This window comes from Brachyistius frenatus, unplaced genomic scaffold, assembly GCF_029030835.1.
Source record: "Brachyistius frenatus isolate BFR_SWC_R1_liver_20210118 unplaced genomic scaffold, ASM2903083v1 Contig_183, whole genome shotgun sequence".
Lineage (NCBI taxonomy): Eukaryota > Metazoa > Chordata > Actinopteri > Embiotocidae > Brachyistius > Brachyistius frenatus.
In genome coordinates, this window is record NW_027210782.1 from 193545 (window position 1) to 210869 (window position 17325).

The 17325-nt window shown below is 38.8% G+C and overlaps 1 protein-coding gene across 2 annotated transcripts; it reads left to right on the plus strand.

Annotated features, from left to right (window-relative positions):
- The first annotated feature begins 2549 nt into the window (after positions 1-2549).
- On the plus strand, positions 2550-8631 carry cxcl12a (chemokine (C-X-C motif) ligand 12a (stromal cell-derived factor 1)). 2 transcript variants are annotated; one of them, XM_069717935.1, is made up of 4 exons: positions 2550-2655; positions 4202-4319; positions 5346-5429; positions 7198-8631. In XM_069717935.1, exons 1-4 carry the CDS (start codon positions 2589-2591, stop codon positions 7223-7225), a joined length of 297 nt encoding a protein of 98 aa, XP_069574036.1. In that variant the 5' UTR covers positions 2550-2588; the 3' UTR covers positions 7226-8631. The 2 variants fall into 2 exon arrangements, with proteins under 2 accessions (XP_069574036.1, XP_069574037.1); XM_069717936.1 differs by lacking the exon at positions 7198-8631 and having other exon boundaries at positions 5346-5433.
- The last annotated feature ends 8694 nt before the right edge of the window (positions 8632-17325 follow it).

Consider the following 17325-nt stretch of genomic DNA (forward strand, 5'->3'; position numbering starts at 1 on the left):
ACACACATATTTAATCAACACTGTCACTATAACCCCAAAACACTCCAAAATATGAGACTTTGTTTCACTTTCACTTTTAAAGAAGATACGCCATAAACAGTTTATATAAATGATTCCTCATGCTTAAAAAAGAGCTGTTTAATTTCGGGAAGATGCAGGCACAAACTTGTTAATACAACAAAGAATGAAACAATCGGGCAAGAAGACGTGCTGCCAAATCTTGTGATGTAACCACAATGCAACAGTCCATTCATCTCAGTACAAGAAAGTAAATCTTTCTGATTGTGGCAGAAATGTTGAAATACTTGGATGTGCTCTGACTTCTCTCCCATGACATGTCACAGGTCGGCCTCCATTTACAACCCTGCTGTGTTTGTGCGTGTATGTGTGTGTATACATGTGTGTATAAGTGTGTATAAGTGTGTGAGCTCAAGACAAATGACTTTCATTTTTATATGTGCTTGCGCAAACCCCACTGCACATGTTTGTTGTTTGTGCAGACTCACAGGTCTGTGTTTGGGAAAGAGCAGGGAAGTGAATGTAAAGTGGATCCTGTGTGAGAGCATGCAGGTTGGTGAGCTGTTGTGATCGGAGCACTTTGATCTGAAACCCTCTGAAGTCACCCTTCACTCCAAGCTGAGAGAAACTAACTCAAATACTTTGGTTTTCAGACAGCGCTCTTTTACTCTTTGCTTGTTCTATCTTTCTCTCTCTAACACACACACACTTGGAGAGGGTCTTTGTGGCCTGTGAGAGAAGTCAATATGTCCTTTCAGCTGTCAACTGATTTTGCCCTCTTTGTGCCTCCTCCTGTCTGTCTGGTCGCCATGGCTTCATCTATAATGACTGTTTGAGATCCAAAACACAGATGTATCGAACAAAATGTCTCAGACACAATTAGGAAGACGCATAGATAAAACTTTTTTTTTTTTTTAAAAAGGTACGTATTGGTATTAAAAGCACTTCATCATTAACATCTTGTGTGTATATGAGGACTCAAAGATACAGAAATTGTCTACATAATTTACATAAAAGAGGATTTGTACTTTACAAATGACATCGACGCAGGAAATCACAAGCATAAAACACTGTTATTCTCCTTGAACTACCCTTTTCTATTCCTCTCTCATTTTCATGATAAAGTGTGCTGTCAGCAGGTGGTTTGCTTTCCCACAGATGTGTGATGAGAGGATATGTCTCCAAACCAAAAAAGGGAACGAATCGAAAATACGAAACCAACCACTTATTCACATTATTCATGTTCAGAAAAAAAAAAGTAGCAAAACACATCCTCAGTCTGTGTAAAAAGAAGCTTTTGTTAACTTCAGAGTAGAGGATTTCATGTTATATTTACTTCGTGGAAGTGCATTTAGTTTGGTTGTGTATATTGGATTTAAATAGTCTGTAAAAGATATTTCAGGTATAAATGCAGCAACCAAGCCTTTGAGGAATACAGGAATGCATGAAAGCACCCTGAAAGTAAACATTCACTCATATAATATTCATACACGCATTGTTTGCTCAGGAAGATCAAAGCCAAATGTCTGGAAACTGACCGCACATCTGCATCCTCTTAAACCTACTAATAAGAACCCCCCCAAACACAACAGTTGCATTGTGCATGTGCACACACACTAACTGGGAAATCAAGAGGCTCTATTAAGGCAATGTTTAATTTTTTTTTACTAATTTCCAAAACACAAGCTTGGAAGTGTGTGTGTTGTGTCTACACCACTCTTTTATTTATTGGAACCATCAATGTAAGGGAACACTTTGCACTCTTGTAAGTCATACACTTACACTTTTAACTTTCAATTAATTTGGGCCAATGAAGTCCCTGAGAAAACAAACCATGACTAAAAACAAACACATGTGCAAAAATGTCTCCCGTTTCTTTTCATAGCCTCTGCAACAGCCCCAAAAACGTGATGAGGAAAATGTATCCAGTGCCTGTCTGGTGGGCAAATGTAGTGCGTTTCTTAGTATCTTTGTATTTTTAAGCAAATAAACTGCCCTGCAGTTAACCTAAATTAACTTATTGTGCAGTCTGCTAGCTGTGCCAAAAATATTTCATTACACTTTCATTAAAGCACATAATGTGACTTTTTATATGTGTTACATGTGGAGGGATGTATGTGCTCGCATGTGCGCCAATGTGTGGTGTAGGGTGATGGCTTGATGCTCTGTTGTGCGTTATTTGGCTGCCTGAGTAAATTCATGTATATCTGAGATCAATCCAAAGAAACAGGAAACCAGGAAAGGGTTTTACAAAATAAAAGCTCATAAATCAAACACTGAAAACAGAGTCATTTATCATTAAGCTATTGCTAAAAACCTACTTTTCTGAATCTTGATCGTATTTTCTCTATAATTTGGAATTTGCTCCATCATCACGTATCAAATATCCGTTACATTGAAGCGTGTGGTTTTATAGCGTTTATGTTTCTACACGACCGGAAGTGTAATACCTTTTTTTCTGGCTGGCTTGACATTGGTGCACAATTTAACGCTCCACGAGTGCGCCGTCTGTCACAACTCCTCTGGACTTTACTCTAAGCAGGACCAAATCTCGGTGACTTTAACGCACAATGGATGTGAAGCTGCTGGCAGTCGTGGCTGCACTCGCAGTGGTGATATATGCGCCTCCATCACAAGGTACGAAATTATCTTATGGTTTTGCTGTGATATTGGTTCAGGTTTTCTTTTGACTACTTTTTTTTCTGTCGGTGTAAATAGAGATGGATAACTGCAAGTTATTAAGGCTCATTTAATCATTATCTGTCACATTTGGGTCACGTGGAGTTTGAAAATAAAAAAAAGAGGAGAAGATGATTTGCAGGAAAATGACAGGATAAATTCAACAGATTAGCTTTTCCATTCCACACCTGTTGTATTCTGGTACTAATAATCCTGATAGAAATTTTCGGCTATTGTTAATATAATGTATTTTATATTAGTAACAGTTTTCATAAAGGCATCTATATTTTTTTGTATCCAAATATTCAAATAATTGGTGATTAAATTCAAATGATTGCGTGCAATTAAAATGCTAATGTTGCCGAAGTTAAACCTAATACCTGCATTTAATTCAAAACATTTATTTAATTCGACAAAGTTAGTTTAATGTATGTATGAGATTTTTCTGTGGATGGTAAATGCCTTCTCCGCCGTGCGTAAAACACCATCAGGCTGCACATGTGGCTCTAGCTGTTGGATCACTGATCAACGTGTGTTTGTCCGTTTGTTTTCATTTAATTACGCACAAATGAGGCATCTCTAAAACAGAGCCTCTGCTCGTCTAGGTGGCGACATCAGTCACTCAATTTGAAGGTGTTGCGCCCTTTGTCATGGTAATCCGGATAGATCAGGTGTAAAAAAAAAAAAATAGCATCGAGTTTAATCGATAGCACTTTCAGCATCTGTTTGTGTGACCCCACAGTCTGTTATCAGTATTGCTTTCAAATAATTTACTGACAAGAAAAGGAAAACTATAGTTTTTGCCCTTTAATGATCTGTATTTGTTCTGCAATCACAACCACTGATTAACTTACACTAAATCATTTCAGGCATTTCTTCAACACTGTTGATCTGGTTAAACATGACATTTGTTATGTAGATTTCAAAGTCTGGAAAAAGGAAAGAAAACATGGTTCTATTTATTTTTCCACATTAATCAAGCGTGAACATCTCTGTGTACAAACCTGAATGCTGAGGTTGTGATGGAAAGTATGTACATCCATCATGAATAAAGACCACACAGTTGAGTCTGACTGAAAGACCTTAGTGTTTGTGAGTCTACAAGTCCTCATGTTCCTTAGCTCTGTGTGTGTGTGTGGGGGGGGGGGGGGGAGAGCAATAAACAAAAATATACTGTATAGAGCATAAAAGTAAAAAAAAATTATTTCATGTTGATCAGTGTTGGCTGCAGGCTTCATGACCCCATAATACTAGCTTAATTTGGATGTTTCTGTTGATTTATAGAGACATGTCTCCATGTTTTAACTTGTTGAGCTGTCAAAGGCGATATCATATATTGATGTATGTGTACGCTCTGCTCATTTGATAGTGAATTTATGTAGTTTCTCAATTTGCAGAGGCGATCATTAGTTTCATCTAACCTGTTTTAGTGCCTTCTGTAAACAAGCTCTGCTTTGAATATTGTTTTGTTTAACCAATACTAATCTCTTCATTGCTTTTTCAGCAAAGCCCATCAGTCTGGTGGAGAGATGCTACTGTCGTTCAACAGTCAACAGTCTCCCACGAGGCTACATCCGAGAGCTCAGGTTCATCCACACACCCAACTGCCCCTTCCAAGTGATGTGAGTATTGTTCTTTTTGCATGTTGACTACAGTGACAGCATGTTTTCTGTCTTGGCCCTAAAAACACAGACAGGTTTCCTCCTTGTTGGACATTTCTCACCATCAATCTCCAAGATGTGACAGGCCAGAGAAAAGGGTTGCGCGTGCACGTGTACACACACACGCCCCTCTGTCACACGCTCGCACATTCACAGAAAGCGAGACGTTTTTACAACTGGCCCACTGAGGCATCCACAGGAAGGGGTCCAGTTGAGTATGAGTGAACGTGAAAAGGAGGTGGAAACAGGAAAGCAATAATTGTGGCTTTTGTAATTGGGTTTGCTTCTCATTTGCTTGCCACGCAGTGTTTCCTCCTCATATTGTGCTTCCAACCTTTACTTCTGATCTCGTTCTTGCGTGTAGAGAATTTACAGATAAAAATGTGCAGCAAAACTTGCACAATAGGAGGTAACAATAGAGAGGAAAACCTCACGCACAGTTAAATGTTACGAGTCAAAATCTAAATTGCCTGTTCTTACAAATACACACAGACAAAAAATGTTAGATTAATGTGTGCCAAATGAGGCCTGATCTCCCACAAAGAGACACATGATCCAGTTGTGACCCATACTTTAAATAACCATGTTATGCTGCATTTAGAAAGTAGCCTGTTGTGATTCTGTTATTTTTATTGCTTTACCTGTGTCTATAATGCTGCTGTAGCGAAAAAATAATTCCCCCTTGTGGGATTAATAAAGGTAGGTTACTAAGGATAGGTCAGTCTAGAGTTACATATTAAACATATTAAACTTATGTATGAGAACTACGGGAATGCACATATTCGTTATGAATATCTGCAGTAGCATCACAGTGTTTAAAAAAGGTTGTCTGTGTGTGGTAAACTAGCAAGTCAGTGCTAATTCAGTTGGTTTGATAACAATGTATTAAGATAACCAATGCCACTGATTTTGCATAATTTTCACCTTCATCTGCAGCTGAGGTTTCATGGATACATACTAACGTTTTTTTGTCTTTTTCCTGATCAGTGCCAAGCTGAAGACAAACAAAGAGGTGTGTGTCAACCCTGAGATCCGGTGGCTGCAGCAGTACTTGAAGAACGCTATCAACAAGTAAGTCTAACAAGTGAGACTGATTTTAGGTTATGGGTTGGGTTTTTGCTGCAAAACACGATTATGTTATCACTTGTCCGCCTTTAACAGAAAACCTGTTTGGGGGGCTGTAAAATCACTTCCACTTGAAATTTGAAGAATGCAAAAGTCCGAATGTGCATTTGGACACCTACCAATTGACAATTGTGAGAGTGACAGGTCTCAATTGCTCAATTTATATAGAAAACCAAACTAGGAACATGTTGGTACACGACCAACAAGTGGGAGTAAAGACTAATTCTTCTTTCACACAAACTGTGGGTTTGATGTGGGTTGATGCACAAACTTTAAAACCACATTTAATTTGCCATTATTAAATGGCTGCCATCAATGTTCATACAAGAGCCAGGTCTGCAAAAGTAGATGAATAAAATATTAATTTATGCCTACATACTGTACATAGTTTTTGATTTTGAGTTAATTAAAAGTTACACTGATTATTTAATAGTACATAAAAATTATCCTAACTTGATAGAATTACCTTTCTTTTTTGGTCACTTTATGAATCATTAATGCATGGTACATGCATGATAAATTTAGTTTGAGATTCAGGGGGCTAAAAGTCACTGCCAACATCAACTGTCTCCTTCCTGCCCAGAGGAAGGAGACACTTCTCTGAAAAACGTTTGACACTGAACGTTTATAGAAGAGATCAAGTTGCCATCTCTGCGCCGTTATATCTTTTTTAGAAAGTGAAACAAACTCTGCATTGTGTTGCACAAGCAGATTAGGGAGTTTTTGAATGTTAAAGAAAAAAAAAAGGGTTTCCTGTCTTTGCATGTGAAGAAAACTAAACAATCAGCAATCAACCCAGCCTCTGACACAGTCTCAATACCCACGGACTGATCTGCCCACAGTCCCGCAGTCAAACTGTCTGTCTCAAGGCTCACTGTTGAGCCTTTCGCTTGTCGAGGTGTGAACAGTCCTCTGCATAACAAACAGTCCATGGAGAGAGTAGATGGTGCTTATTTACAATGGAACAAACCTAATGTGTTTCCAATTACATATATCTCAAAGGGGAGGAGATATAAACTTACTTACATTGTGTAGAAATGCACACAGTTATAAAGCACGAGTTATGCTACACTTTAGTCCAGTAAACAAACCATGATTACCTTGTTGTATCAGCTGAAATATATCTGAGAAATATTCTAAAGTCAATAATTAAACAGCCCACCCATGTTCAAGGGTTTATATTGTTAATATACAGTTTATGCATTGGTTTGTGTGCATCACTCTACAACTGCTGCCAATTAATGCTCTGCAAAATTACATCTTTAGACATAAGATTTATTAAAACAAAGTTTAATGTAAATTAAAGTCATGTCAATGGTTTTTGACTGAAAACTGCAGAGTCAGAAAGAGATCAGTGACTCACTGGCCAGCTAAAGACAAAATTAACATCAGATTTAATATGTGAACGAGTTTAGTGCTTGATTACAGGTCAAAAACATTTTTCCCTGTAAACTTGGTTTGGCTGATTATATTTGACAATCTGGAACTAAATGTATTCTGAATTTTTGTTTTGTCCAAATGGACATGATACAAATTCGATTTTCTTTTTTTTTTTTTTTGTAACGCTGCCAAAGTTATTTTTATGATCAGTTCTTCCTATTTGACAGGAAACTAGAAACTGTATGAATAGTGGGCACCAAATGTTTTATTATTTTTTTTGTCTTTAAATCTACTTTGTTATAAAACTCACATCCAACTTACTTTCTCTTTCCAGGATGAGGAAATCCAAAAAGGGCAACTAAACAGCCTGCAGAGATCCTACCGAACCACCACTGAGGATTTGGACCATTGTGATATGAGATAATTTGGTATGTTGTACAGCACTTATCTCAGCTGCGATGCTGCAGCCTTTTTGCATGGAATGAACCTACAACTCTTCACCTTGAACACCACTCCACCTGTCCTGCCACCGTCTTCACCATCACCAATCTCATCACTTATGGATATAGCAAACGTTATTAGTGCAAAGTGAAATTACATCTGTAAGTGTATGTTTTTCTAACCATAATGTATAGACTTTTTTTTTTGTTAATGGACCTCAACAGTAAAAAGCTATTTTTGGAGAGTTTGTTGTCCTTCTGGCTTCTGTCATTTAGAAAAACATAGACTTTAGGGCCAAGGTGTTTAAAGGAGAGAGATGTAGGTCAGCAGGAGGGTTTCTCCACAACAAACATGAGACAACATCCCATTTGTCAGCAGCAGACTCCTGCAGTCTGCCAAGCCAGGATAATATGGATTTATTATATCAAATCCAAAACATGGCATCTGCTTATCCTTGATAGTCTCCGATTTCAAATGGTACATAATAATGAGCAATGTATCGTTTCTCCTCTAAAAAACAAGTTCAAGTTAATTGGCAGCAAGGAATTATAGCGGGTGCCAGCGACCCCGAGCCTGAATATAAGATGAATGCAAGATCCTAATAAAAATGGCAATTACAATGTTTTTGTGATGGAAATTAGGATGCCAAAAGAGCTCAAGCATTTCCTGAGCTGTTGTGTGGATGTGATTATGTGACCCGGTGTTAACCATGTCGGCCTCTTATTTCTTTGTGAAAAATTGAACATCTGGTTCCCAAACAGCTTTAATTAAGTAACCAATAATTTGACATTTACTGGAATTGTAAAGTTGTGTCAGTTAACGGAAAAAAAATCGTGACACTCACCAATCACAGCCTGCAGCCTTACTATATTGGTGTGAACTGATTTTATTTGGATTCTGTTTAAAGGCCTGTTTCAAAGAAGATTACGCAACAATTTGAATAACAGCAACCACACCAGTAGTTAAAACAGTGGTAATACTGAGAGATGCAGCAGAGACAGTAGTACTAATACTGACATATAGATGTACATAGATGTGACTACCTACAACTATAATGCAGATAGCAATGCACTTTATATCTGATGTATTCATGTTTTAACAAGACTTTTCTATTACTCGCTAACTCTGATGATTAAATTCTGTCTTTTGTCTTAGTTTTTTTTTTTTTTTTTTTATGTTTATCGTTCTGTTTCCATTCTGTTCTTTTAGATCACTGAATTCATCTATTCATTTAAATCTCCCTGTCATGTAAAATTAATATTATACAAATGTTTTATTTTTGTACTCTTTTATGCATTTCTATATTAAATCTAAACATTTAAATGAACGAACTGTACTCTTAACAAGTGAGCCATCCAGTGTTTTATTGTAAAACTTCTATACCGCTGGTCAGTAAAAAAAAAAAGGAAATCTTTAAAATGTTATGGTTACTGTTTTAATGTATGCTTTCCTGTACATGTTATGAGCCTTTTCATTATAAGTAATCACACTTGTACCCACCGATGCACACATACAAACTGTTCATTTAAGTGACCCTTTATACTGAGTGTAAAGCAAGCTCTGCTGGGGCCAAACACCCAGCTGCTGTAATCTTACTGTACCAGTGGGTCAGGGGGTAAATTTAAGGCTTTGATGTGAGAACATGTGTTTGGCTTTACTCACAAGGGCAAATGAAAGGCAAGGTCAATGATCCTGCCTGCTATTGAACTATTAACTCAACAAGCAACCATTAGGAACACATTAGGGCTAAAAGGGATGAACTTTTAACTTCCCTCTGGGGGCATTATGAGAGGCAGAGTTCAGCCGTACGTGATGTGATGTGAGTGATGTGCTGATTGAAACATCAAGGAAGGAGATGTAGGAATGTGATTTTACCTTACAGATTAGCTTTGAAATCCAGTTTAAATGTTAGAAAAGCAAAGTCAGCAGCGCTCATTGGGACACCGGTAGCTCTGATGTCCCAGTGTGGAAAGGAAATTAATCAGATGTAATTTCTGTATTAACTGATTGTGTTAAACGGATTTCACTGCAAGAATCTGCAGGTAGAAACACATATATCCCTCTTCAGTAATGTGAAGATTAGGCAGCGTGTCTAATGTCAAAATTAGTCAGTCATACAGGGTCAGACTCATATTTTATACTGCGCACAATTTGTATTCCAAAGTGGCTCATTTAAACAATGTTTGTTCACTGAGCGTATTTCAATTAAATGTTTTAAGACAAATAGCTCGCATGTCATTTGCCTTCTGTCATCAGTATGTTACTACATGCTTGAGTGGCTACATTATCACTGACTGATCTACACAGGCTGCACAGGCACATATATTGTACAAATGTTCTCTAATGAAAAGCAGTTGTTTGTAATAGTTCATAACTCATTGTGTTCTTGGGCCCACTGCCAACACCCACCAGTTAAACTATGCAGGTGTTGTGACTGGTGCCATGAAACCTGAGGTATTGTAAAAAGAGGGATATAAAAGGTTTAACTCTATATGTTATGTGCACTGTACATTTGCTTACAAATGGAAAATGTGGAAAAACTTGCAAAAAAAGGAGTCTCAGAATATCACACAAAGCTTGTAAAGCTCAGTCATTCATATAAAATGTGTTGTGTCTGAGAAACAAAACAGCTAATGCAAACATATAAAGAGGTTTCTTTAACAGAGTCTTCATTAAACAAGAGGCCATGGAGGGTAAATGAGATGTGTTAAAGCTTTAATGCATCTACACATCAAGTTTACTGGAGGGGAACAGAAAATTGTAATGATATGAATAATTGGCAAATCTACATCAATGATCTTCCTCAGTGCCATGTTGGTACATGAGGCCAGCTGGGCGCAGAGCCTAAAACAACACCACAGGTCTGCACACCCAGTGTGTTTCACATATTCATCATCAACCCTGAGAGACAAGTACAAAGATATAATCAGCTGACTCACTGCAACTTTGTAGATGAAATAAGTCCCTGAAAGAGCATTTCAGTTAAAGACTGGATTAAAGTCTTTGTTATATAAAGTTGTGACATATTCTGAGAATATTCTTGTATATAAAAAAGCAAAAGGCTACTCAGCACCTTGGTATGAGCTGCACAGCCAGCACTGTTCTGGTTTGCTCAAAGGCGGAGGAATGTTCAGGACAGGAGAAGACATATGAAATTCATATTCAGCATTGCCTTCAAAATTCTGTTGGGGTTTGGAGTTCAACCACAATGTCAGAGGAAAAACTGACACCTTGACAGATGAATAAAGATTTGTCATGTGAAATGCATGGAGCGATACAGAAATAAGGGACGAGCCGAGTGTATCATTTAACTTTACAATACATGTAAGGACTCCCAGATGTGCAGCCAATGGAACTCCACTTAGTGGTTATTCATCATGAGAAGCTGAGTTTGGAAATATAAAATATCAGGGTGTATGTGTGTACATGTGTGCGTGAGAGGTTAACGGGGGTCACAGAAAGCCACTTTAAGAAGGTCCCACTGAACATTGCTCTCCCAGGTCAAACCAGTTTTCAATAGAAACTACAAGGTGGTAAAGTTCACCTCGGTCAGTTTTAATGTTCCTATATGTGTCTCTATCAGTGAGCCTGAACATAAAAGTGTGTGATGTCACTACCTAACTCTAGTCCAAGACGTTAACTTCACTTTCAGTGGGCAGTTTCACACAGCCCTTACAGGAAATGAGACCTTACAGTTTATCACTAGCCAAAATATCAAGGGATCATGGAAATTGCCCCGCGAAGCGTTTAAGGTGGTCAAAACGCAGACAGCCCCTCTTCGCTGTGGTTTGACGAAGGAAGAGTAAAGTGCGACAATAATGTCTTGAAGGGAAATGAAAAACCAAGTCATTACTGAACAGTTGTGATCTTAAACTTGTGAACTGGCAGGATGTGACAGATCTGGTGTTCTTTAGTACTTTGTTGTCCACTGAAGGTCTCATTACATTTGTTTATATTCCATGCAAATGCTCTTTGGTTTGCACGTGTTCTCCAACTTCCTCTCCAAAAGTCACTGCTACATTCACACGCAAAGAAAAACACATCTATAAAACGGTGTTGTGCTGTTCAAATCGTAGATATGATCTTTCTGTCTGTAGGTTTTTTTTATTTGTAAACCTTGTCCTCAGGGAGAAAGAAGTAGTTTTGCAATCACTTTTGACCTGCTAAAGGGGAACTTGACATTTTTTGTTTCACCCATTTTCCAATTAGCTCAGATCACAGGGTCAGCTACTGCAGGGCAGACACTTGGCTGTCATGTGGGATTGATATTTGCTTTTTTTCCCAGTTGAAAAGTTGTTTCCTTAAATTCCTTGGGACCCAGATTCTGAAACAGCACAGCATAGAGACAGAGAAGAAAGTAAGGATGACGTGATATAATTTAAGGTTAAAGACTAAAAACATATAATGCTCTGAACCTTAGCATGAGAAAGGCCAGTATAGTGGGACTGAGTACATTATTTCAAGCGTCGCCCAGTGTGTAAGTCTACACTCTGGGCCTCTTATGATATCTGAAAATATTCCTTATTGTTCCGTTAACCATCAGTCAACAAACTAATAATGTGGAGGAGAAAAATGCTCCCCTGAATACACAAACTCCTCAGACACGATCTCAATGGGGAAAACTTGCAAACCAGATGTAATGTACTGTACATTATCTATTTGCATATATTGAATGCAGAGCTGTCAAGTTTTTATCCTCTCCCCAAAAGGAGGCCCCTAAGTGCTGACTAGTACTCATTTCTCATGCAGATGTGCCCATTCTACAGCACAGATGCAAATAAACCAACATCATTCCAACTCTGTGATTGCTGCATGGGACGTTTTTCTTGACAAACTTTAATTTACTAAGAGGTTGTTGTGTGTACGTCTAGGAAGTGTGTTTCCACTGTTCTGCTCTGTCTCAACCAGAGCTCCCCTCCAGCTCCCTCCTTCTGTTGTTATTTACACCCCTGCCCCAGACCAGGCCACTGTCCTGGGGCACTGTGCACCAAGCTCAAGTTCCCCAAGGGAAACATTAGCAGTCATAGCTGTTCTCGTATCAGATGACCCGTAGCACATTTCCATGAATCGAGTAATGATTTGTAAATGACTTGTTGATTGTGTAAAGGGGGGCGGGGGGGCACTGAGCGTCTTTAATTGCCTTAACACTGCTAGTGACCCGCCAGAACATTAATCATAATTATGACAAAATGACTCAGCTGAATGTCTTGGAGGAGTTGCAGTGGATGTTGAAAGTGACCAACATGCCGTGTGTAACAACAGTCACATCATGTGTGCCTGTTTGCAAATGAATGAGAGGCTAATAGAGGGGCCCCAATGAGCGGTTAAAATAGCCCTCCTGCAGTCTCTCTACCTTTCATGTGCTAATATTGCCAAGGTTATGAGTCCCAACACCATCCATCTCAACACAGATGTTTGCATGGACGTGGGGCCTTTCCCCCACACAACAACAACACCGCTATGGACCAAATTCCTTCAGTGTGAATCTGTTTTCAAGCCCAGAAGAGACACACAGCTAACTCTGGGTGTTAGGTATGGACGAGACACAAAGAAGTCCCACACTCAGGGGACAGTGGGAGGCCTCTGTCTGTGGGGCCCAGAGAAGCTGAAACACCATCAACTTTAAACCTCACCCACATATCACACACTGTGTTTCCCTTCATCTCCATTCCTTTCAGGATTATCACCCACATCCTAATTGGTTGATCTGTCCGTGATGCCCCCATGAATGGTGTGTTGAATGTCTCCCAAACGTAGCTCTGGGCGCCATGTGATACCCAAAAGAGAGGGAAAAAGAAGACCATAAAGGATGTGACTAACCAGAAGAAAAAAGAAACAATTACACTATTATGTGGAGATGAAGCCTATATACTGTACTTGCCTCATCTCCACGAGGGTGATCACTATAGAGACCCTTCTGTTAACCCGCAGTGTGACTCAGTGCTGGAGCATGCTGTCCATATGCAACAGACAGGGAGGTCTGATGGGAAATACCATCCACCAACATTTTTCAACCTCAAAACAATTTAATATTCTCGAAACAAAGTGAAGAGACATCCGCTTTACCCACACTACATCTGAATAGCATTTTGATGTAACTGATACCCCACAAATATTTGGGGTTGTCTTTATTTCATTAGGTAGTTAGTTGTGTCACTTTGGCCTGATTTTAAATTTGACAAGGATTATTCAATAGAATTTAACCATGTGCTAAGTATATTTCCCAAACATAGAAAGTTCTCCAAAAGACATGACTCGGTGGTGGAAATATTTGACTTGAATATTGCTCTAAATGAAGATTTTGGGAGATTTGAGATTACGTGTGATTCCTGGACTTTTTACTAATGACATGAACCCAGTGAACATCATACCTGGCCACCCTCAGCATGTCAACATTGTCACTGTGCACATGTTAACAATTAGCTCAAAGCACCACTAAGCCACAGCCTCAAAAAGACACCATTATTTATACTAAATTTATCTTCACATAATTATGATTTTTCAGATATGTGGGAAAGGCAGAGTTTGATGATGTTTGATCGTTCAGCCAACTCATCCAGCTTTGTTCGATCAGAACAGAGAGACTACAATTTTGGACAATCAGGCTAAAGCCAGTCTTTATAGTGCAGCCAGGCCAGAGCAACATTATAACCAAGAGTTTAAAAAAAGAAGAATGTGAATGATATTTCCACTTCCATTCGCATCTTTGGCCTTGCCAGTCTTTTTCCAAAGCTGAGCCAAAACAAGAAATCCTCGCTCACACTGGCTGAAGAACCAGAAGTGCAACGTCCAAACTAAACATGACCTCACCTCACACAGATCGCAGGCCCAGCTTCCCTCTCATCTTTCAAAACCCACCCTGAGTGCCTTAATCTCAATTCACAAGAAACCGCAGGAAGCACACCTAGGAAGTGAAGTCGTGAAGCTGCAGCCACGAACACAGAGGAATCTTAAAGACCATTCACCTTACAGTTTGCCTGGTTTTCCATCCATCTGGCCGATTTAATGAAGCTTTCCTGGAATCACATCTATTGTTAAAGGAGAACACGTCCTCACAGACAAACCCGTTGTCTGTTGGAGTTTACATAAAACACATCAAAGAAAGTAGAACAAAGGCTTTCTAATACCCAGACTGAAAGGAATTCTCTATCAATCTGGTATGAATTGTACGATACATAAAGGAGATCTTGTAAGTCGGCTGTTTATAGCTGGCCCCAGTAAAGAGCAACAGAGTTTGGCTACTGCCTGCTAATCGCAGGAATTATTTCGAGGAATAAAATACTGTGCTTCATAGCAGTTACAAATTTAGTTTAGTTCAGTCAGAAAGATAAAACATGCTGCATTAGTATGTTACTGGATTCTTCTTAAGTCCAAGTTGGACAGCTCATAGAACCTGCAGTTACGATTATGAATGATGAACTTTAGTATTACAACACTGCTATGTAGGCCAGATAAAAGAAGTTTGGACATCACAGAGACAGATCTGGCATGGCTCTTGTCTCAAAGAGGCTGCAGAGGAGTGTTTTTCTTCCTTTGGCTTCTTTATGAAAGCGCACAAATCAGGATGCAGTGTTTCACTGACCTTAAATACTTGGTCTAATGCTGTTTTCTCAGAAATAAATATTTCCTTTTTTTTCATGTATAAAGTTTGTGTACACTGGCACAGAAACCATAAATGTATTGATTTAAAAAAGAAAAAAATACCATCTGTGACATCCAACAGCTGCCACAGGAGCATTGTAAACAACACTTGACATAGCTGGAAAACTCAACTCTTGATGATTAATAATCCGTTGCATTGCTGCATTGCATCTTTATGTGTGCAAGAGCTATTTATTTGTCCTAAAGATACTTTCTTATATACTAACATATGGTTTGGTTTCCTGTCAGTACGCGTAATAATGAACTTTCTGAAGCATGAATATGCCAAAAGAATAACAAAATATTTTCAGTCAGTTAAATTTACTTGTGAAAAATTTCAATACATCAATAAAACAGATATAAAAAAGTATTGGTTCAAAGTGGAAACATGAAGCAAAACCTTATTTCTCAAGAAAAATGGTTTGACAGCAGCAACATGTCATTCATGTGGTCAGTACAACCAAATCATGAATAAATGAAGGGAAAAATTATTTGTAGGCTGGGGGAGGAAGTCATGCAAAAAAGTGCAGATTCCATCGAGGATATAAAAGCTACTTTAAGGCAGGCATTAAATAACTCTTATAGATTTTGGTACCTTATCGTTGCAGTTATTGCTGCTCTGTCCTCTCACACAGACATCACCAACACAGTGATCTTTTGACATTCCCAGAGTGAAAACTTTAATAAAGCTGGAAAAGCGGCCAACATATGAATCCTCCACTCTGAGTGTAACTGAGGATGTCTCTCCACCTGCAACACGACTTTAAAAGGTGAGCTGTATCTTCTCAAAGTCAAACTGTCATATGCATATAAAATGAGTCGTGCTGTCCTGTCTTAACTGTACTTTTCCTTACAGACCACAGTTAGAGAAGCTCCAGTGGCAAGTGTATGTTTTCAAGTGATGAGAGCCTGCAGTGCTGGCCTAATTTGGAGCATTAGAGGCAGGAATAGGATAGTGAAAGAAAAAAATAGACCTGCTAGTCTTGGACTTGGGGTCAAGATAGCTGAAGCTTGTTTCCTGCAACATTTAATAACGCCATCAGCACAAACATATTTCTCTTATTAATCCACTAAGAGCTCAGAACAGGTTGAAGTCATTTGCGATAGTTACTTAAAGTATTCAACATTTTAGCAAATGACCTCATCAGCTTGAGAAGCTGTTGAATGAGCTGTTAATGAGATGCACCATACCGCTCATGTTTGTAAAGGAAATATGTTGCTGAATCTAGCAGTCTGTTAGCTTAGCTTAGCACAGACTGGAAACATTGGTAACAACCAAGCGAGGCCAGAGGTGACCATATTTGGACAAGCTGGGGAGGAGCGAGTGGTGAATCTGACTCGACCTCTGAGGAAACTACGCTCCCCCCACCTATAATGAAAACCTGACTGTGCCACACGCCTTAAAATATACCGCTTTTTCGAGACCTAATATGGAATTATTTTCAGATGGACCAGAAAAAAACTGGTAAGAAGCAATAACTCCAGAGAATGACACCAATATGATTTGTGGAAAAAAATGTACTTCATCAAAGAAGTTGAATGGGGCTCCATGGAGCCAGAGCCTTTTTGGAACCAACATTTGATGGCTTGATGTTATTGCATTTGATGACACTTCTACACTGGCCTCCCTTTTCAGACCTGGATGCCAGGTCTACCTTTAAATACAGTTTATAGTAACATCTAGCTTGGATTTGTTGAATTTTAACAAGATGCACTGACTGAGTTTCCATCTCCTCATATAACTTTTGCAAGAATGCATGAGCTATTTCTTTAACAGATTATGCTGTAATTTAATGCAGGACAGTCCTTTAAATTAATCATACTCATGAAAAAAAAAAATCATCAATTCCAGCTCAGCTAAATCTGCAACTCTTCTGCCTTTTATCTGAAGCATTATTCTCAGTCCAAATGGTTTGTATCTATGTCAAACTACCACCAAGTGGCCAATATCTGTCTGTCTCAAACTCACTGCCAGCTTCCCAAGGCTACTTACAGAAACAATCATGTCAACATCAACAACCTTTCCTAACATAAATATACACCCACAGGCCTGCGAACAGTGCTCCTTCCACCTTCAAGTGGGCCTGTAATTTTCACAGTTGTGGACAAATATCTGTTCTCTCTTGGCTGTAAGAGTTTATTTCAGCCATTTGAAACCAGCTGTTGTAACATCCGTTTCTGCATTCACTTTTGATGGTTGGCTCAATACACAGCCCCTTTCAGCAACCGACCCCCTGCTGGGTTTATATTACTTGCATCCAACCATCAAGAGTTAATAAGACAATGACTGTTGTCAACATGTCCAGAATGAAATTTCAAATATAATAACACTGACACAAAAGTGAAAGCCGTGGTTAATATTTGTCAAAACGAAACTGAA

Excerpts from the sequence above, each read along its gene's own strand:
- cxcl12a (XM_069717935.1), top strand. The coding sequence starts at position 2,589 with ATGGATGTGAAGCTGCTGGCAGTCGTGGCTGCACTCGCAGTGGTGATA. Across the intron at positions 2,656-4,201 it reads ATATGCGCCTCCATCACAAG|CAAAGCCCATCAGTCTGGTG; the intron begins GTACGAAATTAT and ends TTGCTTTTTCAG. Across the intron at positions 5,430-7,197 it reads TTGAAGAACGCTATCAACAA|GATGAGGAAATCCAAAAAGG; the intron begins GTAAGTCTAACA and ends TTCTCTTTCCAG.